Genomic DNA, 25,151 nt, shown 5'->3' with positions numbered 1-25,151 from the left:
GTTTTCCCTACATAAGAGCAACAGTCATGTTTAAAGTTAAATATGTAATATGAACTATAATCCTACCCTAATCATGAACTTTTAAAAATTATTTTGGATAATGAGGTGTTTGATCTCTGTTTTCTTTAATTATATATTTTTGTTTGGATTTATAGTGGTGGCAAGTTTTCAACACTACTTCAGAATTTAGGCCCTGAAAATGCTGTGACACTACTGGTGTTTGCAGTAACAGAACATAAGATTCTTATTCATTCCTTACGGCCTTCAGTGCTTACTAGTGTGACAGAAGCATTAGTGTCTGTGAGTATTTCTTATTGGCAATCAGTTTCATTTTAAACCTAATTATTCTTATAATTTAAAGCTGTTTTAATGCTTAACTAAAATTGAGAGTGTAATGCATTTCAATTTTCTGGCCATTAACACTAGTTGTAATTATTTAACAAGCATTATACTACTTTTGGTATAAATATTTAAAAGACAGTTTTTTGTGTGTGCTGATGAATTATGCTTCAATGTCAAACAGCTAAATATTCTCTTATCTTTTATTTATCCAAGATGATTTTCCCTTTCCACTGGCCATGCCCCTATGTTCCTCTCTGCCCACTGGCTTTAGCAGATGTCTTAAGTGCACCATGTCCGTTCATAGTAGGAATTGATTCAAGATACTTTGATCTCTATGACCCTCCACCAGATGTCAGTTGTGTTGACCTAGATACCAACACAATTTCTCAGTAAGTTCGTTTTAATGATTCTACTTCCAGTAATTTACAACTTTGTAGTGTATGTATGTAAATGTATATTTTGTGAATGATAACTAGAATTCTTTTGAGCTATGTTGTTTTTATATTTGGGGTTTTTACCATCTTTGAATCAGTTCTTACTATACTTTGATGGGATAAGTTTAGTGTATTAGAGAAGGTTTTAATCCTCAGCTCTTTCAATATTTGAGAAGTATTATAATCTTACGCTTACTTAGAAATTTAAGTAAGAAATGTAAGGATTTTATAATTTTCTCTCTCTATTGGAATAATATTTAAGTTGTAGCTAAGCTACTGGAACTGTATACTTAGAGCTTTTCTATAATTCAGTGTTTTCTCTTGTATTGTTTATTTTCAGTTTAATCATACTTAAGCTCTTCAGGGAAGAGGAAATTGATGCAATACCATGCTTGCATCCACAGGATATACTTAAAATAACTGCAAGTTACCCTATTAGTAAAGCCCAAAAGCTAGTATACCTTTTACAATTTGAGTACGTATTTGTGAGATAGGTTTTTCTCCATTTTTAAATAAGCATGTTTCATAGTAAAGCCTTTTGATTTAATTCTGAAATCTTACGTTAATTCTAGTATTGTTATATGTCAAAACCTCAACTGCCTAAGCCATTAGAAAAGTTTAGCAAAAAATAATTTTTGTTTATAAGGCATGTATGCTTTCAAAAGCCTAACCAAGAATATATGGGATGTACTTTGTGCATTAAAGCCATTTTATATATGGGATAAATAGCGTCAAAGATTCTTTACCATGAACATTTCATACTTTACCAGAAATATTTAATTCTTCAAATATTAAATTAGTATCTTTATTTTTGGCCAGTTGTTAATGTTACATGACATAATGTTTTTAAAAATTGAAATTCAGGGTGGTAAATAAGTATATACATTTTCTCTCTTTTTATACTTTTATACTTTTCCTCAATTTGTTAAAAGAATTTTTTTCTTATTATTTTAACTTTGTTTTGATCACTAATGAGTTAAAGAATCAAAGAAACATGACTTGTTTGCACTCAACAGTGGTCTTCCTTCTTGGTTTTATCACCTTTCCAAACCTATGGAAAGACTAAACTAGTGAATTAATAGCTTTCTACTTTCCTTCATCCTGAATTTCTGGAGCCTCAACCTAAAATTTGAAAGAAAAATCTGAGTATGAAATTTGTGGTTTCCTTTTCCCTTCTCTGACTCATAAATACATATAATAAGGAATATATTATGAATGTCAAGAAATTTCTGAAGAAAGGGAAATTAATATCTGATACGTACTAGGCATAAAGCTGTATGCATAGCCTAAGGTATCTCATATTATTCTCTGTATTTTGTGAGGTAGTTTTTACTGTCTGACAGACAGATAAGTAGTAGTTTTTACAGTCTGACAGACAGATAAGAAAACCAAAGCTTAGATTTTTAAGTAATTTATAAAAAGGCACATAATACTGCCAGAACTGATTTTGAAACTATCGTTGTCTGACTCTATAACTATTACTTCTGCCACTAATTACTGGCTTACTACTTATGCAATAGTAATCCTATAAATGGAACTCACTATGAATAAAAATGCAGAAGTCTGTCATAGATCCAAACTCAGGTACTAGATAAAATTCCTTTTTTTTTTTTAATATATTTATTTTTGTCTGCGTTGGGTCTTCGTTTCTGCGCGCAGGCATTCTCTAGTTGCAGCAAGCAGGGGCCACTCTTTGTTGCGGTGCACGGGCTTCTCATTGCAGTGGCTTCTCTTGTTGCGGAGCACGGGCTCTAGGTGCTTGGGCTCAGTAGTTGTGGCACGTGGGCTCAGTAGTTGTGGCTCACGGGCTCTAGAGCGCAGGCTCAGTAGTCGTGGCACATGGGTTTAGTTGTTCCACGGCAGGTAGGATCTTCCCGGACCAGGGTTCGAACACTTGTCCCCTGCATAGGCAGGTGGATTCTTAACCACTGTGCCACCAGGGAAGTCCCTCGATAAAACTCTTCTCCCGAGCCAAGTTTTACAGTGATGATATCAAGGACAAGAGGAGGAAATTATGTGAGTAAATAATAGTAATTTGATGAAATGATACCAAAATACTGTTCATTCACTTATGCTACAGACATCTCTTGAGTGCCTTTTTGTTTTTTTTGTTTTTTTCCCTAGGCACTGGGAATAAAAAGACAAACAGATACACTCCTTTCTCTTAAGTTGCTAATCTAGTTAGCAAGGCAGGCACACACACAGTGAATGCCAAGGCACAGTAGGAGTGCTGTGTTTTAAAGTTTTAGCAAGAAAATAATGTCAAAAGTGTTTTTACGTTGTGTTCTCACTTTAATACAGGGTTCCATAGTCCTGGTCACATTATAGATGAAATAAAATCTCACAGCAGGACATCTGCAGTTTGACCCTGCCCTATCTGTATTTTATTATCATTGTGGAAAGATAGGGTAGATTCCAAGACAGTTCTTCTTTGTCAGCTTAAGCTTTCCCATCCACTCTTTTCTTTCAAAGTAATATTCGCCCTTTTTGTTCTGTGGGAAGTTTAGAGAACATTAAAAAAAAAAGTTCCATTTCACAATTCCATTTCACACCAGTGCTATGATGTTCTCTTTGGTGGTTAGAACATAAGTGATTTACTTTTCTTCTCCTTTTTCTCTGCATTTTCCAAGTTTCCTAAAATGAGTATTTATTGCTTTTGAAATAGAAAAAAGATTTAATAAATAGAGAGTGAAATCAACAAAGCTATAGTTAAGTCCAAAAGCTTTATCATGTTTTATCACCATGCTCTTTTCTTCTCCTACTCCATATATAGTTTAAAGATTATGGGCTTCCCTGGTGGCGCAGTGGTTAAGAATCTGCCTGCCAATGCAGGGGACAAGGGTTCAAGCCTGGTCCAGGAAGATCCTACATGCCGTGGAGCAACTAAACCCATGTGCCACGACTACTGAGGCTGCACTCTAGAGCCCGCAAGCCACAACTACTGAGCCCACGTGCCTCAACTTCTGAAGCCCGTGTGCCTAGAGCCCGTGCTCCGCAACAAGAGAAGCCATCGTGGTGAGAGGCCCGCGCACCGCCACAAAGAGTGGCCCCCACTTGCCACAACTAGAGAAAGCCCACACACAGCAACAAAGACCCAACACAGCCAAAAATAAAAATAAATAAAATAAATTTTTTTTAAAAAAGGATTAACTGTGTTGTAAAGGTTGTATAAAGGAAATTATAGGAGTTCATCTAGAAACAAAGATATCACTGTCAAGCTGATGTCCTCTTTTATAGTTATAAAAGTATTTTGGAGTGTTATACTTTATTCAAATAATCTAATATTTTTAAAATTAATTTATTTTTTATTTATTATTTTTGGCTGTGTTGGGTCTTCATTGCTGCACGTGGGCTTTCTCTAGTTGCAGCGAGCGGGGGCTACTCTTCGTTGCAGTGTGTGGGCTTCTCATTGCAGTGGCTTTTCTTGTTGTGAAGCACGGGTTCTAGGCACGCGGGCTTCAGTAGTTGTGACGTGCGGGCTTCAGTAGTTGTGACATGCGGGCTTCAGTAGTTGTGGCACATGGGCTTAGTTGCTCCGCGGCATGTGGGATCTTACAGGACCAGGGCTCAAACCCGTGTCCCCTGCATTGGCAGGCGGATTCTTAACCACTGTGCCATGAGGGAAGCCCAAATAATCTAATATTATAGATTATTTATTTTCTGAAAGAAACAAAGCTAAATTTTACTTATATTTTTAGGAAACTAAATATTTGGATATACTGAAGTATTTTGATAAGCTTTATGGATCATAAGTTCATTGAAAGTTTTCTACAGTGCTTTGTCTTAGAGTATATAAGAAAAAATCCCCTAATAGTAGGATTTTCCCAATATTTAGGTGTCTAAAGACTCTTAGATGAGATTAAGAGTAATGACCACAACATTAAGTTTTGTAGTGATTTGCATGATTCCAAAGCAAGTGGAATTGACTCAATATAAACATGAATGTAAAGTTTTGAGCTATATTTAATACAGGGTTCTACTCTCATATAAATTAATTTTTAAGTATTAAACACTCCAATTTACCTCTGTAGTATTTTTCTTCTGTTAAGTAGAATATTTTGTATATTTTATTTTTGTTCAATGTGTTTTCTCTTTTCCCCTTTTTATAAATAACAGATATATACCCACCCCTGCCCCACCGCAAGTTAATCTGACAAATATATTATTGTTGTCATTTAATCTCAGAACTGGTGATAAGAAAAATGTAGCCTGGAAGGTACTTCCAAAGAAACCATGTAAAAATCTGATGAACACACTGAATAATTTGCACCAGCAGTTGGCAAAATGTAAGTGTATAATTTATTTAAAGGAAGTAATTTAATCTGAAGAAAGGACTCCAGCAACTTTGCCTTACTTGTAAAAGGATGGTGTTTACCTAAAGGAAAGTGGTTTTACAATCTTAAAGGCAAATGAGCATTAAAGCAAAATTTTTTAGAAGCTGAATGGGAGATTTACAAAGTTTATATTTTACATCATAATAAAAAAGAGATTCAAAAAGAGATTAAGGTGATTATTTTCAAATACTATGGAAAAATACTGGTTTCTACTTGTATATTTTCTTTATACATAGAATAGAAAGTTAGTTTTGAAAATCTAAGACAGATGGTTTAAATTACATTAGAAAATGCTGATGATTCTTGTGGGTTGAGAGCAAGGTCATGTGCTTTTCACCTTCAGTAGATCTTAATGCTGTGCTTACCTGAAATAATTTGAAAATAGAAGCTTGCCAAAAGCATTCGGAAATTAATTAAAGTGAAAATTGATTAGGATATGGAGAATTTCAGTTCAAAGCTTACAATAAGAGTATCTTGATAGTGATCCAGAATTACCAGTAAGAGGAGTTAAGCCTTCATTTAAATAATCCTCTTGGTATTTTATACCAACAGTCCATTCAGGGTTCATAATTTAATGCTTATTGTATAAAAAATGGTCAGTAATGGTGCAGCAATATTTGAGGTTCTCATTTATGTATTAGGTGAAATATAAAAATGGGAGGTTGCCTACATCCTTGAGGATTCAAGGATGCCTATAGAATAGTTGGAAAGAGACATGGAAAAAGACAGTGTTTTCAAAGTAAACCTTAATAACAAGTAGATAATTTGAAAGTGGCTCATAAGTATTGGGATATGAAAAAATGACATCAAATGGAACAAATTTTATACTATGGAACAAATAAATTATGTATGGAATTTTATTTAAGCTACTTAGTTAATTGCTTTCTAAAAATTCATGTGCTTCTTTTGAATAGCTGAGAAGTCCAGCAGCTTTTGTAGCAATATTTAAGTATTATTAAAATAAGTGAAATAACCCATCTAGCTGTACTGAAGGGCAGAATCTTACAGCTTAAAATTACAGGTTTAAACAATACTGATATTTTTATTCAGGATTATATATCACTTTACAGCTTCAGAGCACTTTCACATACATTCTTTTGTCTTTACAACTGTGAAGATACTAAGTTTGAGGAAGGTAGCTTGTCAGAGATCATACAGTTAATAAGGATGAAGCTAGGATTAAAACCTAGGCCTTCCATTCCAGTGCCCACGTACTTTTACTTTTTTAAACAATAAGAACTCCAAAAAAACCTCCCTAAGATGATTTATTGTTCCTCATATTTTAAGAAGTTTTAAAATTTTGAGGCAATCACAAACTTTGTTTCTGTGACCTTTTGAGAATAGATGTCCCCATCATCTCCAAATGAAGTGTATTTCCTACCAATAAGTACATTCTGTATCACTACAGTATGCTATAACCATGAAAATCAGGAAGTTAACATTGAACATTACCACCAATGTAATGCTCAGACCAAATTCAAGTTTTGCTAGGGTTATATATTAAGGAGTTATGTAAACAAAGGGTTGAAGTAGCTTGAGCCCTTTTGAAAACACAGCACATTTATTATTTTTCTTTCAATTTTATTGAGATATAATTGACATACAGGATTGTACAAGTTTAAGGTACGCAGCATAATGACTTGAATTACATATGCAATTGATTTATAATTGATACCATTATGAACATTAATTTTGACAGTTTTGGGGAAAACATTAACACTGTATTTCTTCACAGTGCAGCAGAGACCAAGAGATGATGGACTAATGGACTTAGCAATGAATGATTATGATTTTAATTCTGGAAAGAGGTTGCACATGATAGATTTGGAAATCCAGGAGGCATTTTTGTGTTTCATGGCCTCTATTTTAAAAGGTTATAGATCATACTTAAGACCAATAACACAAGCCCCATCTGAGACAGCCACAGATGCAGCCTCTCTTTTTGCCCTACAAGGTGAGTGATTGCATAGTACTACAGCTTTCATATTATTGAGCTTAACCTTGTGATGATAGCTTTCTGGATTAGTAGATCATATTTATCAAAATATACTTATCTATTTCGGGAGTATGTGAGTATCAACTCAGTTGATAATCCATTTCCATCGGACTGGTTATTTCTCAGGCACATTAGATATAATTCCATTAGCAAAATATGCAGAAGAGACTATTTGAAAAGTACAGAGCTTCCTAACCATGTACCACTGCACTCTGTTGTGTCACAGATGTGTTAAGATATTGATGTTTTTAGCTTTCCAGGCAGCCCGGTGGTGTTGGGCAAGCAGAGGAGCCCCTGGGTTGGGGGATTTGAAAGATCTGTTTTCAATTTCCTTTCCTATTGCTATCTTTGTCAGGTTACTTCCCCTTCAGGGGTCTTAGTTTCTTTTTCTGCAAAATAGTAGGGTGTGGGGGGTGTAGATGACATGGTTGATCTAGTTCCTTCTAGCTCAAAAATTCTCTGAATCTGTAAATGATATTATATATGCTAACATTACAAATTTATGTTGAACAGCTTTCTTAAGAAGCCGAGACCGGTCACATCAGAAATTCTATAACATGATGACCAAAACACAAATGTTTATTCGCTTCATTGAGGAATGTTCTTTTGTCAGTGATAAAGATGCAAGCCTGGCGTTTTTTGATGATTGTGTAGATAAAGTAAGTAATAGTATGTCTACAGTGCTGTAACTTATTTTGTGTGACTATTATAAATGTTATGAGTTACAGTTTCTATTTATAACTTAACCAGCTTTTAACAAAATTTAAATTAATTCCATTTCATCACTGACCCTTTATTATGAAAGTTTTGGTGGCCTACTAGATGTTATAGACCACAACCTCTTAAGAGTACTTTGCAGGATTTTACCAAATTATGAGTTTTATTTTAGCAACCAGGTCTGTAACACTTCTTGTCCACTTACAGACTATGGGAGTTTTGTCCAAGCCTATGGGCCTCTAACTTGATCATCCTTAATTTTCATCTCTCCTTTTGGTCTAAGGTGGATTGTCACATGCTGAGAGTAGGTGTAGAACATAACATTTCACCTGAATATTTCTACAATTTGGGAGTGCATTTGTAGCATAAATTAAGTGAATTAATTCTACTATATTAAATTCATGTGTGAAACCTTTCCTGCCCCTGTAGTCTGCTATCATTAGTGGGATAGAGCAAAGTGGGTATCCATGGTGGATAGAGAGGAGCTTGGGAAACAGTGGCTCAAAGAGGGGTGTCAAAACCTGAATGGTCAATAAGTGGTGCTGGGAAAACTGGACAGGTACATGTAAAAGTATGAGATTAGATCACTCCCTAACACCATACACAAAAATAAGCTCAAAATGGATTAAAGACCTAAATGTAAGGCCAGAAACTATCAAACTCTTAGAGGAAAACATAGGCAGAACACTCTATGACATAAATCACAGCAAGATCCTTCTTGACCCATCTCCTAGAGTAATGGAGATAAAAACAAAAATAAACAAATGGGACCTAATGAAACTTCAAAGCTTTTGCACAGCAAAGGAAACCATAAACAAGACCAAAAGACAGCCCTCAGAATGGGAGAAAATATTTGCAAATGAATCAACTGACAAAGGATTAATCTCTAAAATTTACAGGCAGCTCATGCAGCTCAATAACAAAAAAATAAACAACCCAATCCAAAAATGGGCAGAAGACCTAAATAGACATTTCTCCAAAGAAGATATACAGACTGCCAACAAACACATGAAAGAATGCTCAACATCATTAATCATTAGAGAAATGCAAATCAAAACTACAATGAGATATCATCTCACACCAGTCAGAATGGCCATCATCAAAAAATCTAGAAACAATAAATGCTGGAGAGGGTGTGGAGAAAAGGGGACACTCTTGCACTGCTAGTGGGAATGTGAATTGATACAGCCACTATGGAGAACAATATGGAGGTTCCTTAAAAAACTACAAATAGAACTACCATATTACCCAGTAATCCCACTACTGGGCATATACCCTGAGAAAACCATAATTCAAAAAGTGTCCTGTACCAAAATGTTCATTGCAGCTCTATTTACAATGGCCCGGAGAAGGAAACAACCTAAGTGCCCATCATCGGATGAATGGATAAAGAAGATGTGGCACATATATACAATGGAATATTACTCAGCCATAAAAAGAAACGAAATTGAGCTATTTGTAATGAGGTGGATGGACCTAGAGTCTGTCATACAGAGTGAAGTAAGTCAGAAAGAGAAAGACAAATACCATATGCTAACACATATATATGGAATTTAAGAAAAAAAATGTCTTGAAGAACCTAGGGTTAAGACAGGAATAAAGACACAGACCTACTAGAGAATGGACTTGAGGATATGGGGAGGGGGAAGGGTAAGCTGTGACAAAGCGAGAGAGGGGCATGGACATATATACACTACCAAACGTAAAATAGATAGCTAGTGGGAAGCAGCCTCATAGCACAGGGATATCAGCTCGGTGCTTTGTGACCACCTAGAGGGGTGGGATAGGGAGGGTGGGAGGGAGGGAGACACAAGAGGGAAGAGATATGGGAACATATGTATATGTATAATTGATTCACTTTGTTATAAAGCAGAAACTAACACACCATTGTAAAGCAATTATACTCCAATAAAGATGTAAAAAAATATATACAGCAATTATAGCAAAAAAAAAAAAACCTGAATGGATGAAGGAGGAGCAGCGTAGCATGGGTGTTGGAGCCCAAGCCAGGTGAGGAGAGCATCTGTCCATGCAGGGGGTGGCCTAGCATGGGGGATCAGAGGACGAGCAGGATAAAGAGAGTATCCATGCTGGAGGACAGACTATTTCCAGGGATCAGAACCTAAACAGGATGCGTCCATGCAGGCATGAGGACAGCACGGAGTGTCAGAGTCTAAGCAAGGCAAGGACAGTGTCCCCACTGGGTAGGCCCAGCAAATGGGGTATCATAGTTTAATCTGGATGAGGGAGATGTCAGCCTGGTGGGGCAGAGGGTTGGTCTGGAAGGAGTTGTCAAAGCCAAATTAGGGTGAAGGCGTCATATGCATGGAGGAGGAGTGGTGTTGGAGGTGGGAGATTGTTACATATGGAGGGATTGATCAAATAAATAAGTACCAAATGTGTCTTATAAAAATGATTTTCGGGCTTCCCTGGTGGCGCAGTGGTTGAGAGTCCGCCTGCTGATGCAGGGGATACGGGTTCATGCCCCGGTCCGGGAAGATCCCACAGGCCATGGAGCGGCTAGGCCCGTGAGCCATGGCCGCTGAGGCTGCGCGTCCAGAGCCTGTGCTCCGCAATGGGAGAGGCCACAACAGTGAGAGGCCCGCGTACGGAAAAAAAAAAAAAAAAAAAAATTAATATTGTAAGACATACATGACATAATTTTGCAAGGTACTTAGGGTATCATGTTCTAAGGAGGATATTTTATTACTGATAATTACTATATTGTCTAGGATTTTCTGAAAATAGGTCACCTGTTATTTAGTTGATAAGAGTCAAAATGCGAGGCATGACTGGAGAGATTGCTTAAAGAATATAAATTCTGAGAAGTCTCAAAAAAAACACTCCAATTAAATGTGTAATTATTATTTCTAGGCAGATTGTTTTCTTAAAATGCTATTTACCCCTTCAAAGTCTAGATTCAACAAAATATCATTTATATATAATGGATTAATGTTATACTTAAAGATTTTGATGATTCCTAAGAAAATCAAAACTGAAAATAAACTCACTAAAACATAGTTACTTGTATTTGCTTTATTATAATTCAAGGAACTTTTATTAGAGAAAATAACAAAATGTAACAATCCAAAATATATCTTTTTTTTAGTTAAAAATGATCTTATTTTATTTGTGATGTCATAAAATATATCTTATAACCTTCATATATAGTGAGAGTAGAGGTTAATTGTATTCCTAGTATTATTAAGCAGAACTCTCTGAAATAATAAATAATTACACAGTGCTGTTACTTCTTTTCATATTTTAATACCACAGTTTAAGTGCATTCAGCACAGCAAGTCAGTGCTTACTTTTAATCTGTAAACAGTTTTTGAATATCAGTAATACTTTTAAAATAGATATTCATGTGGGGTTATTCCTTAGTTGAGTGACCTTAAGCTTAATTTTTTAAGTGAACAGATCCCCTTACCTCTGGCAGTTTAGCTATGAAAAGTAAATAATATTAGATGTGTATTAAGTGCTTAAGATTGAGCAGAATCCATGACTAAGATTGAACAGAAATTAGATACATTCCTCTTTTGATCTTAGCCTATCCAAACAGAAAACATTTGACCAACTTTTAAAAAGCTGGAGTGAGTAATGCTGAATAGGAGTAAGAAAAGCAATGTATGAAAATTATTTGAGTTTCATTTATGACTAATTTAAGAACCATGTGTTCTTGTTCTTCATATGATTGTATTTTAAATCCTTACAATCTGTTCCTATAGGATGCAGCTTAACTAAAAGCAGTTTTGTGCAACAAATAGCCTGGTAAGGTTTTTCTTGGTTTCCCAAGCATTCCTCTGCAGTGTTTTCTGAGCATTTTAATGTCTTGTGAAAAAATATGAAGAGAATATGAAAATTATTTTAATTTTATCCTGCCATGGGTGTTGGATTTCTTTTTTCTCCCAGTAGAGACAGATGTCACTGTGCTTTCCAAAAGACAGAAGTGCCCAACTGGTAAATGGAGGATTTATTACATGGCTGTCTTTGTAATGTTGAAATGAGATTTTTATTGGTAGACAAGATAGGGGAAATATCTTTTACCAAGGTACTGAATTTACAGAGCACAATTTTAATATTTTAGTAGACTTTACAATACTTAGAATTAGAGTAGTTGTCCATGTCCACAGATTTTTTTCTATGCAAGCAAAGACACAGGTCTGACAGGGAGAAGCTGATAAATAAATAAAAATTTAAAAGCACCTGGTGCTCACAGACAAGTAGTTCTCCTATAATGTTACATTATGGAGACCAGAGCAGTTTCCAGCTTCCTTTCCAATGACCTTGGGTATTTGTTGGACCAGAATAACCTTTTGATTCTAGTCCATCTCTTCTACTTCATTATCATTGCTGCCCTTATAATTTCATTTACCCCATTTCATCTGCATAAAAATGTTTGTATATAGAGCTTCTCATTTGCTCTTGGGTTGTCCATGGATACCATATCCTACTAGAGATGAGTGATTTTGAGTTATCATTGACATGTTCCTAATGTTGTTTTGTAAAGTAACAGGAAGTGTGGAAAATAAAAGGGAGGAAAAACTCCATAAGCCCAGTACCCTAATATCCACTTTACATTTACTTTCAATGTTTTTACATAATTATAGTATACTTCCTAATTTTTTACATAACCAGATCTTATAAACATTTTTATATGCTGCCAAATCTCTAAAAAGTAAAACATAGCCTAGTTTAAAAAGTCAAATGATTTTACAAGGCTTAGGTCACATTTTTTCCCACCCCTAGTTTCTTTTTTTTTTTTTTAATTTTTATTGGTGTATAGTTGATTTACAATGTTGTGTTAGTTTTAGGTGTGCAGTAAAGTGAATCAGTTATACATATATCCACTCTTTTTTTTGTTTTTTTAAGATTCTTTCCCATATAGGCCATTACAGAGTATTGAGTGGAGTTCCCTGTGCTATACAGCAGGTTCCTGTTAGTTATCTATTTTATATATACTAGTGTGTATATGTCAGTTGCAATCTCCCAATTTATCCCTACCCGCCCTTATCCCATGGTAACCATAAGTTTTTTTCTACATCCGTGCCTCTACTTATGTTTTGTAAATAAATTCATTTGTACCCTTTTTTATGATTCCACATATAAGCGATATCATAGGATATTTGTCTTCCTCAGTCTGACTTACTTCACTCAGAATGACAATCTCTGGGTCCATCCATGTTGCTGCAAATGGAATTATTTTGTTCTTTTTTATGGCTGAGTGATACTCCATTGTATCTATGTACCACATCTTCTTTATCCATTCCTCTGTTGATGGACATTTAGGTTGCTTCCATGTCCTGGCTATTGTAAATAGTGCTGCAGTGAACATTGGAGTGTATGTATCTTTTTGAATTATGGTTTTCTCCAGGTATATGCCCAGGAATGGGATTGCTGGGTCATATGGTAGTTCTATTTCCCACCCCTAGTTTCTGTTCCCAAAGGTAAGCACCTTCTCTTTAGGCCATTTCATCCTTAAGATTTCCAAATAATGTGTTGTTATTGCTGCTTATTGTTTTATATATTATCTATTAATGTCATATTTACCACCATCACCAAAATTCTCCCAATGTAGCTGTTCAGATGTTGTTCAATGTTAATATTTTTATCACTGTATATAATCACAGGTAGGCCATATATATATTGTAGTTAAATTTCCTTTTATGTATGGACTTTTGTTTTTCCTGAAGTTAATAATTGGTATATTTCTTGTTTTGTGTGTATTATTAATTCATCTCCAAACTCTTCTATGAAGGTAAAAAATCTAAAATCTCTCAATTTTTCTAATATTAAGTAATCTATCCGTTTGTTTTTTGTTTGTTTGTTTGTTTTTAAGTTCTTGCTGGAGCTTTCCATCTTTGTGTTCCAGTCTGAACTGACTGCTTTCTAGTCTGTCTTCACCATCATCTTGGAATTATACTGACCTCTCTCCGGATTTGTATCCCCTGCTTTCTGTCTTCAATAACTTCTTTCTTGGTTTATTTCCTTGTTATGGTGAATCACAGCTTTCAGTAGTTTAGTGAGAAAGAGTACATGGGAGATACATTTTTTGATGCCCTGCCTGTTTGCAAATTTCATTACTCTGCCTTAATACTTGAATGCTAATTTGGTTGGATGTAAAATCAAGTCATTACTGCATTATCTTCTGGCTTGTTATTGTTGAGAATAACATCTAGTCTAACAGTATCTTGATTTCTGATCTTCTGTGCCTAATCTCTTTTTCTGTCTGGAAGCATTTAAGATCCCTGATATTCTGAAATCACAAGGATATGCCTGGTGTCAGCCTTCTTTTCTTCTCTGAGTTGGACACTTATAGTCCCTTTTAATCTATGGTCTTATGGCCTTTAAATTGTGGGGAATTTTCTTGCATTTTTTTCTTTCTTTTTCTTTCCTCCACTGTCTCTGTTCTCTTGTTCTGAAATACATATTTGTATATTGGCCCTTCTGGCCTGATCTGCTTAATTTTCTTTTTTTCTTTTTTTTTTCCCCATCCCATTTTCTGCCTCTCTGTCATTCATCTCCACTTTCTGGGAGATTTCTTCAATTTTATCTTTCAACCATTATAGTATACTTTTTACCTCTGCTATCATGTCTGTAATTTCCATAGCTCCTTTTCATTCTCTGAATGTTCCTTTCTTCCTTTTTTTTCTTTGTAAATATTTATTTTTATTTTATTTATTTATTTATTTGGTTGCACCAGGTCTTAGTTGTGGCAGGAGGGCTCCTTAGTTGTGGCAGGCAGGCTCCTTAGTTGTGGCATGCATGTGGGATCTAGTTCCCTGACCAGGGATTGAACCCAGGCCCCCTGCATTGGGAGCACAGAGTCTTAACCACTTAACCAGGGAAGTCCCTGAATGCTCCTTTCTTATAGCATCTTCTTGTTTCATGGGTGTAGGCTTATTCATTTCAGTTATTTTTAAGGTTTTTTTCCCCCTTGCATTGTCTCTGCTTCTTCTAGATACCTTTTAATATTTGTTTACTTTATTCTTTTTCAAGTTATTGGTTTTTTGTGTGATCTTTGGTTGGTATTCGTTGTCAAGTGTGAGGCACAGAGAACTCATTAGAGCTCTTTCTGGGAGGGTGGGGCTTGGAGCTTCCTTAGGTATGAGACTGATGATCATAAAGGAACTCAGCTATTTCATCAGAGTCTCTATTTGATCAGTGTCTGTAGTTCTTTTCTTTTAAGCTACGCAGTTTCCCCAGGAGGTATCTCCAGTCTCAAGCCTGGAGTGCATAAGCCTGACTGCAAGTATTCTCAGAGCTGAGTGGGGAAGGTAACTAAGATTTTCCACTTGTTGTAACACGTAGGCTTTTACTCACTTCACCTGTTTTTATTAACCTTCTTCATCTTCCTCAGCTCTGCCTGGTGTCCTCAAGTCTAAAGTCCCTCTGGTTCTTCACTCAGAAAGACCCAACCTAGTCTTATGCCATGTTGGGGAGAGGTAGTGGCCTAACTATACTGGGTTGGGCAAGGGATCTAGGAGTTCTTAAATGCAGGATTTAACTAATTCTCCCAATTCAACCCCACTTGCCCTCCCATCTTCAGGGGCATCATGCTTTTCATTCCTGACCTTTCTGGTGCTCCGTAAAGCAAAATGGCTGACTATTTGGGTGCTCTCCTCTATCCCCTCACCAGTGCCAGATATGTGGCTTTCAGCTTTGACAGGTCTCATCAGTCTACTTTGCACCTTCTAAAATGTTTTGAACTCAGCTCTGCTGTTGTCTTCTCTCCAGTTCATTTTGTCGTTGTTGTTGTTTTTTAATCTCCTTACTCTCATTTTGGTGAGATTTTAGGAAGGATTGAAGGTAAATTGTTGTGTTTAATCTGTCTTATTCAACCAGGAGTCTGCATAACCGTCACTCTTTTCATTTTGAATGATTGTATATTTCATCTGTGTATCATCCTTTATTCATTTACCTATTTTTTGGCATGCACATGACTTCCAATTTATTGCTATTGCAGTCCTGCAAAAAAAAAAATCTTTCATACTGATAGCTTTTTTTCATGTTAGGTTATTTTCTTAGAACTTATTCTAAGAAAGAATAAGGTTTAAACACATCTTGCTTTCTAAAAAAGACTGTACCAGTTTTGAGTACCAGCAGGGTTTGTGATTACCCAACTTACTGTATTTGTTGTATCATTGCTAGTTTTACCATACAAAAGTCTTTTTGACAGGCTAAAAAGAAAGGCACCTTCTTTTATACTGATTAACTTTCAAATATCCTTCAACAGAATTGAAATAAGTGCTTATTCTAAAAGCAATATAGTCTGCCTTGTTTAAATTTTTATTGAGCATTTATTACTTTCGTAATTTTTAAAAAGCAAATAAAAATAATATTCATTATTTTTAATTGGGAAACAAATAACAATATAAGGAAAATTAATTGCCAGTAATACCATCACCCATAGGTTACATTTTGATAACAGATGTGTATGCTCATCTGTGTGATGAGAGACAGTGTGCACACTCAGAAATATATCTATATAACAGATATAGGCACACTCTTAAAAAAATTAGAATCACACTGTGTGTGTGTGTGTGTGTGTGTGTACACACACACATTTATATTATTTAGTAGTCTGATTTTTTCATTTATCATTATTTTGTGAACATTTTCTCCTGTCATTAATTATAATTCTGAAACACGCCTTAATTGTTGTCTAAAATGTCTGGATACACCATTAAAAACATTCTTTAATACTAGAGATTACAGCATGTAATGCTGTGAAATTATAAACAGCAATTTATATAAGAAGACTCTGAATGTATCAACTCCTCTTAAAAGTTAGAAAAACTTTAAAGCTGTCCCTGTCCTTTTTTGGTATACTCTGCCCTAAATCCTTATCTTAAGATTTAACTTGTTAATAATTCTTGTTTTCCCATTTATTCCTGGCTGGTATGTGACATTAATTCTGTCTAACCTGGAAAAGTTCTGTGGGATATATTTTGTCATCTGTCATTTTGTGTTTGACATCTGGTTTAAATTAATGTCAGTGTCGTGCTCTTTAGTTTATGAGTGCCTTTTGGGAAGTTTAGATTCTATGAAGTTTTTATTTTTTATGACTGTTACCTTACCATAGAGTATCTAGGGGAAACAGTACTACTAAAATGCTTTAAATATTGATGTGACTAGAATTTAATTCAAATGTGCTTCTACATATGCTGGAAGAACTTAGGGAAATTCGTTATATTTAGTAGAAATCAAAGACAGAACCCAGTATTCTCAACACACACACACGTACGTTTTAATATTATTATATGTTAATATAATAATATTTTTTAAAATAGTACTTCTTGAATAAATTTTCATTATTCAAAATGCAAAAATAACATTAAAAGGTATATATTGGGAAATCTGGTCCTGTCCCATTCTTGTCCACTCCCTTCATCTCCTCTTAGCCAAATAGATAATTACTTTTTTTTCCCCCTATTTTTGGCTGCACTGCTGTGTGGCATGCAGGATTTTAGTTCCCGACCAGGGATCGAACCTGCACCTCCTGCAGTGGAAGCGCAGCGTCGTAACCACTGGACCACCAGGGAAGTCCCTCTTTTTTTTTTTAAGTATTCTTCAGTATTTCTTTATGTGACTACAAGCAAAAAATGAATATGTGTTCTTATTTTTCCCTCTTTCTTCTTTTTAATTTAAAAAAATTTTTCCCTCTTTCTTACTTAAAAGATAGTATACAATGTCCTGAATCTTATTATTTTCACTTAATTATCCTGGAGAGCTATATATAGTGCTACGTAGAGGACTTGCTCATTCTTTTAAAAAAAAAAAAAAATAGTTCCTTAGTATCCAGTTGTGTAAATAGTTTATTTAACCATTCCCCTATAGACAAACACTTGTCTGGCGAATGTATTTTTTTAATGTATGTTTTTTAAACTCCTTCAGGTGGATATGGACAAGAGTGGTGAAGTGCGACTTATAGAACTGGATGAATCTTTCAAAAGTGAACATACTGTTTTTGTAACACCACCTGAGATCCCCCATCTACCCAATGGTGAAGAACCCCCTTTACAGTACAGGTATTCAAGAGGCAGAATGTTTGAGATTGAAAGAGAGAAGCAATCCATCATCTGTGACGTAGCTTTCTAAGGACTGTGGTATTTTCAAAAATCCAAACTTTACAGATCCCTAATTTTTAGGTGGTAAGCAAGCTTATCCCACATCCATTACTAAGTTTTGAGGTATAAAAAGAAAAAATATATAATTTTGCATTCTATAGACTTAAGAAGCTCTCTATATCTGCATAAGTATATGTTCTCATAAATGTTGATTAAGAAGTTAGGGCCCACCCCACCAAAATACAGCACTTTTATTACAGAATTTTTATTTTTCTTTCTCCCTAAGGCTGGTTTCCTCACTTTCATCCCCTCCCCCAACACAGGCTGGTTAATGTAACCTTGGTTTACAAAAGGATTATCAACTATACTTCAGTTTTTTAAAAAAGGATTAAATCTAGAGTCGATATTTGTGGCCTTGATTTGGATGATGTGAGTTTTTTAGGCTTTTAATTTTTCCATGAGTTTTATAAAGTCAAGGAAATTCAGAACTATTGGGATTGGTCATTGTTAATTTAGGAAATTTGGTCAGGTACTGTGCTAAGTGCTTGGTATAGACTTGAATGATCCACTGGTCTCGTTTTCAAGTCTAGTGGGAAAGAGAAAAACTCTGAGCACAGTGATAGGGTTATGATAGAGGTAGATTTATTATACATCTATATATCTAGATATGTATTTATATACATACATATATATAACATTTGTTATAACTAGAGGTAGTTTCTAGTATACCATTAAAGTGGCATTTCCTTTTAGATTTTTTAAATTCTCCAATAATAATTTCTTATTTAAAGATTCCAAAAACATTTCACATCTATTATTCATTAAGTCACAGTTTGTTATTTTCATTGAAAAGGGATTTTTCAGAACATCCCCATTTATAACTTGGATTGAATTCTTCTTTTTACAGATGAAAAAGTGGTGTAACAGATGTTTGTGAATGTTGATTACTTCATATGCCACCTGATTCCTACCCTTAATTTTTATATATTGATGATATTGCTCATATCAATTTTTAGAAGTCTGCCTTTTCTCAAAGACATTTAAAATATTTCTTATAATTTCTCTTTCTTCTTTTTCTTTCTAAACAAGATCTCATTTCTTTTATCTCTTTTGTACATTATATACTTCTAAGACTTCTTTTGGTATATTTCACTAATATAGTTTGTTTTTCTTTTTGTGGTTTGGTTTTAACTTTTTAATTTAAAATTTAGATTTAGTCCTTTAATAAGAAAATTACTTAGCTTAAAAAGTTCCCATTTTTTAAAGAATCTAAGTCATTTTTTTTTCCTTGAGACTACTAATATAATTTTGGTGTAATCATACCCATCATTGGAAAAAACCTTAAGTGTCTTTAATGGGCACAGTGGATCCTGTTAGTAGGAGGTAACTCATATACTTGCATTGTCTGTATAAAATGATGAGACGATAAGTTTCCATAAGATACACAGAATGGTCTTATTATCACACCATGTACATACAGTGAATTTTCTTAGGGGACATAGTTTTCCTGAACTTCATTGCTATTTTATTCCTCCTTAACATTCAATCATGACTAATATTTTCTTATTCTACTGGATTTTCCTATAATAATGTATAATAGATATAGTTTATCTTTTATTATAGTTAGTTTTCTTCTTAGTTAATTAAAACTGTTTATATGCCTTTAAGAATATTCTAAAGTAGGGTAAGTTTTCTCCTCAGGGGCTTCTTCTGTCGTTTTAGCATGTCTTTTTCCCAGCTGCTGCTACCTTGTAAATGCCCCAAACACTCTGCTCTAGCACCCAAATAGGCCCACCTCCTCACAGAGTTGCCTATTCTGATCTTTGTCCCTCTTCTCCAACCTCTTCAATTTTCTTTCTCATAAATGAGGCCCTGAATCAGCTTACCTAACCAGTTAAATCCATTCATGTTAATGTAATAGGTTGTCCTGGTTGACTTGACGTTATTTGCATTTTTTTAAGAGGAAGGTTCTACAGTAATATGTTAATCCAAACAATGATGTTAATAACTGTCCTGTGTGAAAGAGTATTGATTTGGTGGGCCTTTTACCCGTATTATCTGATATGTTTGCTATTTATTTACATGAATACTAACAAAGTTTTTTTGAGTTACTTTGGAGTTTGGTGTCAAGTTCAGCAAAATTTAAAGTATTTCACTTTTTTCCCTCCAAAATACATACTTGAATCTGTATTTGGCTATTACATTTTTATTATTATAGTAAGAAAAGCAACATTAGCATGAATATTTGTTGACTATCATAGTCTGATGGAGAAAGATAGTTAAAATAAGTTAATAAGTTAAAATAAGTTATTGGTCATAATTTTTTTTTAGCTTGTAACCAGTATGATCATCTATGTGTGCTTGAGATTTTTTTTTTTTTCCTTTTCAAAAACAGCTATAATGGATTTCCAGTTCTTAGGAACAATTTATTTGAGAGACCTGAAGGATTTCTACAAACACGAAAGAGCAAATTGCCTTCAAAATCAAGTAGTCCTAGTAGCCCTTCTCCCATGTTCAGAAGAACAAAACAGGTGCTTTGATGATTTTGTATTACATGAAGTAATCAAGTATTAGAACAAAAATAAATTTGACACTCTTCCTCCCTTAATATACTTTAGTACCCCATATATAACTATTAGTAGATCATTTATGCTCCCTGAAGCATTCTGAAGAAAATTTAGAGTAATCTGACTTCAAAAAATTAACCAGTTCTCTTGTCCTAGAACATTATTTTACATATTGTATAATACAGATTAAAGCAGAGACTTGAATATATATTAATTATAGACAGATTTTCTTAGGGAAACATTATAAAAGCATGTAAGTTGTACTTGTTCAGCCTTCAGTTAAGGATAAGGATGCTTAAGTGTGCAAATTTATTAATAAGATCCTTGCATTTTTTCTAGGAAATTAAATCAGCCCATAAAATTGCCAAGAGGTACTCTTCCATTCCTCAGATGTGGTCTAGGTGTCTACTGCGTCACTGTTACGGGCTGTGGTTTATTTGTCTCCCAGCTTATGTGAAAGTATGTCATTCAAAAGTCAGGGCTCTGAAAACAGCCTATGATGTGCTTAAAAAAATGCAGTCAAAGAAGATGGATCCACCTGATGAGGTAACAATTATCCTTTAAAATGCATTATTTTATTCCAGATTTATGTACATAGATATTTTGATTCTGTACACTTTCAAAATTACTGTGTTCCAGGTGTGCTACCGCATTCTTATGCAGCTTTGCGGACAGTATGATCAGCCAGTGCTTGCAGTTCGAGTGCTGTTTGAAATGCAGAAAGCTGGCATTGACCCCAATGCCATAACTTATGGTTATTATAATAAGGTAATTATTTTGACTTAATGGAGAAAGAGTATAACTTTTGTGATTTTACAACCTTAGTTTAATGGCAGAAATAAATGATGCAGGGGTTATTTGGTATTTATTTTAGAGTATCTAAAATATATTTTGTAAATTGGAAGTAAGATTTTTTTTGTTCTATTGATATTTTGGATTATACAATCTACTTATTCTTTAGATTAACTCTAAAGCCAGTGGGTGTTCATTTATAAAAATTATTTTACTAATTATTTTATTTTGTCAAATGAATAGGCTGTTTTGGAAAGTACCTGGCCTTCAAGGAGTCGTAGTGGCTATTTTCTTTGGACAAAAGTGAGGAACGTTGTTTTAGGAGTAGCACAGTTCAAAAGAGCTTTAAAGAAACACGCACATTTATCACAAACAACTCTCTCAGGTAATTAGAAGTTTTTAAGGGATGTATATGTTGTACTTTTTCTTTAAAATTAATTGACTAGTTACAATTTCCACTTTTTAGAAATTTTAATTAGTTTCAAAATATTGAATGTTTTCTAGTTTTTATTGCCATTAAGCAAATTCTAATATTAGAGTGTTCTTCCCATTTAAAAAAACACCAAATTTTACTTATTTTGTTGTAACTGTTAAATTTTCAACCTTTGGTGGTCTTGTTTTAGTATTCGTTAATAACTCACAATAGGTTTCTTTGTTATAGTTGTATTTTGCTAATTTTGTGACGCTTGTCATGTTCAGTATTAGTAGATTATTAACTTGAGCAGCAAACTAATATGTATTTTTGGTATCTCCGTGAGTAGTAAAATGCTGTCAAATTGTGTTCTTAAGCAGATGGCAGTGACCTGGATGCTGTTAGTCATGGCAGCATGGATAGTGGTCATGGGACACACACTGTGGAGCAGGCACCTTTTAATACGGGTTTAATCAAAGTGTATGCTTCTGATGATAGATCTAGTACAGGTTTGTGTGTGCTTATGTATACATTTATTACAATACATTTTAAAAACTAGGTTTGCTAGCCTGTCTTTTTTAGATTTTAATTTCCAGTGATATATGTAACTGTCACTTTTTAATTTTATATGGTAGGCATATGACATTGTATTTAATAACTATGCAATTTTATTCATTCTCTATTTGAATAGAAATGAAAGTTTAAGAAAGTATTCGAGTGTTTAGTCCATGATAATCCAGTTAACTCTGGATAGTACACAGGTCTCTTTATTATATCATTTTCTTAGCCCTGGTTTTGTTTCTTGTTCATGCAATTGTGAATTTAATCACAGAGTTATAGTAGTCATCCTTAAGCATTATCTCTTAAAAATGAAGAAATCCATCTTTTGTTTTTAACTGTGGCCTTTAAAAAGGCCATCTTAGGGGGCTTCCCTGGTGGCGCAGTGGTTGAGAGTCCGCCTGCTGATGCAGGGGACGCGGGTTCGTGCCCCGGTCTGGGAAGATCCCACATGCCGCGGAGCGGCTGGGCCCGTGAGCCATGGCCGCTGAGCCTGCGCATCCGGAGCCTGTGCTCCGCAACGGGAGAGGCCACAACAGTGAGAGGCCCGCGTACCGTGAAAAAGAAAAAAAAAAAAAAAAAAGACCGTCTTAAAGCAGTGCAGAACCTAATAATAAAAGCATGAATTTTATCAAGATTATCTTCACATTTTATAATTTATAGTTTCTTTGGAAATAGAGATGAAACTGAACAGAAAAAAATACCAAACTCAAAATTATAACAAAGATATTAAATACCTAATGATACTTAATATAATTTCTTTAGATAGTTCTTTGCAAGTTTGTAAAACCATTTTTTATGCAGTCATATACTCATATAATCATAACCTTTTATATTATAAATCTGGGAACTTGAGATTCAAACAAAAAGGTTAAGTGGTTTACTTAAAATCATGTCTCCTAAGGTAGAGTACTAGAATTCAAAACCTTATGTTTTAATGCTAATCTAGTGAAAACAATTTGCTGAAAATTACAGAGAGCCTCTTTAACAGAACAGTGTATTAGAAGTTTTCTTATATTGATGCAAAGTTTGCTTAATAGCTTTAACACTAGATTTTTTTGTCATTCCCATGTATTTGTACTCATGTGCAATTCAGTTGAATTTTCAGAATGACTACCTATCAATAAGTTTAAATAAACCCATTTTTTTGGTCAGATAATTTAGACATTTGGCTCCAGTGATCTGTGTGTGAGTGTTTTGTTAGGAGTTCCCTGCAGATTTTTCTTCTCCGTTGCTTAGCTGGATCTCAGACCTTCACCTAGAAAGGTCATGGACTTGTATAAAGAATGTGTGGTTTGTCTGTGTTTTTTGGAGCCCAGATAGTAGTGTGAACATACATAATTACTGTTGACTACATTGTGAAACTAAAAATAAATTATTTTGTGATCATCCCTTTCTTATGTTAATAGAGATGGGGAGGAGCTAACAAAATAATGCTTTCAACTGGAAGTTATCCAGAAAAATTTCTATGAGTAAATCTAAACACCAATGTGTTGCTTCTAATTCCAGTTTTTACTAAAGAAGTTTATGATAAACAGCATAGGGTTTTTTGTCTTTTTCTTTTTTCAGGTGGCCAGTCTGACCTTGGATATAATTCACTATCTAAGGATGAAGTTAGAAGAGGGGATACATCTACTGAGGACATTCAAGAAGAAGATAAGAAAGGGAGTGATTCTAGTTCCTGTAGGTACTAAGTTGATATTGTATAAAGCTGTGAGCTTACGTTAATAGAAAAGTCGAGTGACTTTAAGTGTAAAAGTACTAATTTTATGTTTCATTTTCCCATTGTTACTCCTATTTCCTCGCATTATAAAAGCCTCTACACCACCTAATATTCCAGTGTACAGGTACTTCATGTGTGAAGTTTGTAGTCTCGGTGGCAAAACACCCTCCAATCAAATACTATTCTTGTAGTAGAAATGTATATTTCTTCTAACAGTGGCTCTTTTCTGGGGCTTAACAGTATTTTTATTTAATGCTTTTGTTAATGGTCTCCCCCGCGTCAAAAGCAGTGTTTCACAACCAAAGAAGAAATATAAAATGTATGCATGGACCTCACGTGTGACCAGTACTTAGTTGTTTGATACACACCTTGAGGACTTGAATGAATGGTATCACTTATTCGTGATTGACAAATATAGATATAGAGGTGTGCAGTATTTTCTCATCACGTATTTTCCGGTAGAAGTATTTAGAACTAAAAGCTACTTCGCTCTATGGCTCCTCTGATGTATATAGATTTCATCTTAACAGTTGCATTTTAATCTTTATAGTGTCAGAGAGCGAGAGTGCAAAGGGAAGTGCCGATTGTCTTCCTAAGCTCAATTATCAAAGTTCTTCCAGTATAGTTCGCCTCAGTGCTGCAAATAACAGTGCTGATAAAACATCAGGAGAAAGCACAGGTAAGTTGAATGGTATTCGTCTGTTATGTGCAGAGTAACTTGTATGTGTACTTCTAGCGAATATATATTTTTTAAGTCTTAATTCTCAAGGGATTTTTTCATTTTTCGTTTTTTTGTTTTGGTTTTGGTTTTTTGGTATACTTGTGCAGCCTCTCATGGTATACTTTCGAAGCTTAAATTCTGTATTTTATAATATAGTTTGTTCAAGCTTTTATTGTAACAAAGTAAAGGGACATACCTACAAGCTACCTTTTGAGTTTGGACTGTGGGGAGTTTTGGGAAGGGGGAAGTGGGGAGCAAGTGAGATGATCAATCTGAGGGTACCAGACACCTCGCCAATTTTTAACTGAAGTATAGAGTTCCTTAGTCTTTGTGTTGTTCCTGTTTTTTTCAGAGGCGAAAGGATAGTCCTTCAGGTAGTTTAAATAACAATACCTAAAATTTTTTCTTTTCAAAGTACTTTTTATATATTATTTTTCATTTATTATTACAGCAGTACTTATATTAGTGAGAGGGGGTATTAGCAC

General features: G+C 34.6%; 1 protein-coding gene across 2 annotated transcripts in view; it reads left to right on the top strand.

Annotated features, from left to right (window-relative positions):
* Nucleotides 1-25,151, top strand: part of DENND4A (DENN domain containing 4A) — a 94,552-nt gene that overhangs the window by 35,463 nt on the left and 33,938 nt on the right. Inside the window, exons 8-20 of one of the 2 annotated variants that reach the window (XM_007448122.1) lie at nucleotides 156-300; nucleotides 556-731; nucleotides 4,962-5,062; nucleotides 6,846-7,064; nucleotides 7,620-7,765; nucleotides 17,721-17,854; nucleotides 20,289-20,424; nucleotides 20,800-21,006; nucleotides 21,100-21,228; nucleotides 21,496-21,637; nucleotides 22,045-22,173; nucleotides 23,792-23,905; nucleotides 24,496-24,624. In XM_007448122.1, coding sequence (XP_007448184.1) covers nucleotides 156-300; nucleotides 556-731; nucleotides 4,962-5,062; nucleotides 6,846-7,064; nucleotides 7,620-7,765; nucleotides 17,721-17,854; nucleotides 20,289-20,424; nucleotides 20,800-21,006; nucleotides 21,100-21,228; nucleotides 21,496-21,637; nucleotides 22,045-22,173; nucleotides 23,792-23,905; nucleotides 24,496-24,624 — 1,907 coding nt within the window. The remainder of the gene's footprint in view (nucleotides 1-155; nucleotides 301-555; nucleotides 732-4,961; nucleotides 5,063-6,845; nucleotides 7,065-7,619; nucleotides 7,766-17,720; nucleotides 17,855-20,288; nucleotides 20,425-20,799; nucleotides 21,007-21,099; nucleotides 21,229-21,495; nucleotides 21,638-22,044; nucleotides 22,174-23,791; nucleotides 23,906-24,495; nucleotides 24,625-25,151) is intronic. The other variant, XM_007448123.1, reaches the window with a different exon arrangement.

The sequence above is a fragment of the Lipotes vexillifer genome, unplaced genomic scaffold (assembly GCF_000442215.2).
Source record: "Lipotes vexillifer unplaced genomic scaffold, Lipotes_vexillifer_v1.1 scaffold713, whole genome shotgun sequence".
NCBI lineage: Eukaryota > Metazoa > Chordata > Mammalia > Artiodactyla > Lipotidae > Lipotes > Lipotes vexillifer.
The sequence above is the reverse complement of the archived record's forward strand: the minus strand, read 5'-3'. Positions and strand labels throughout refer to the sequence as shown.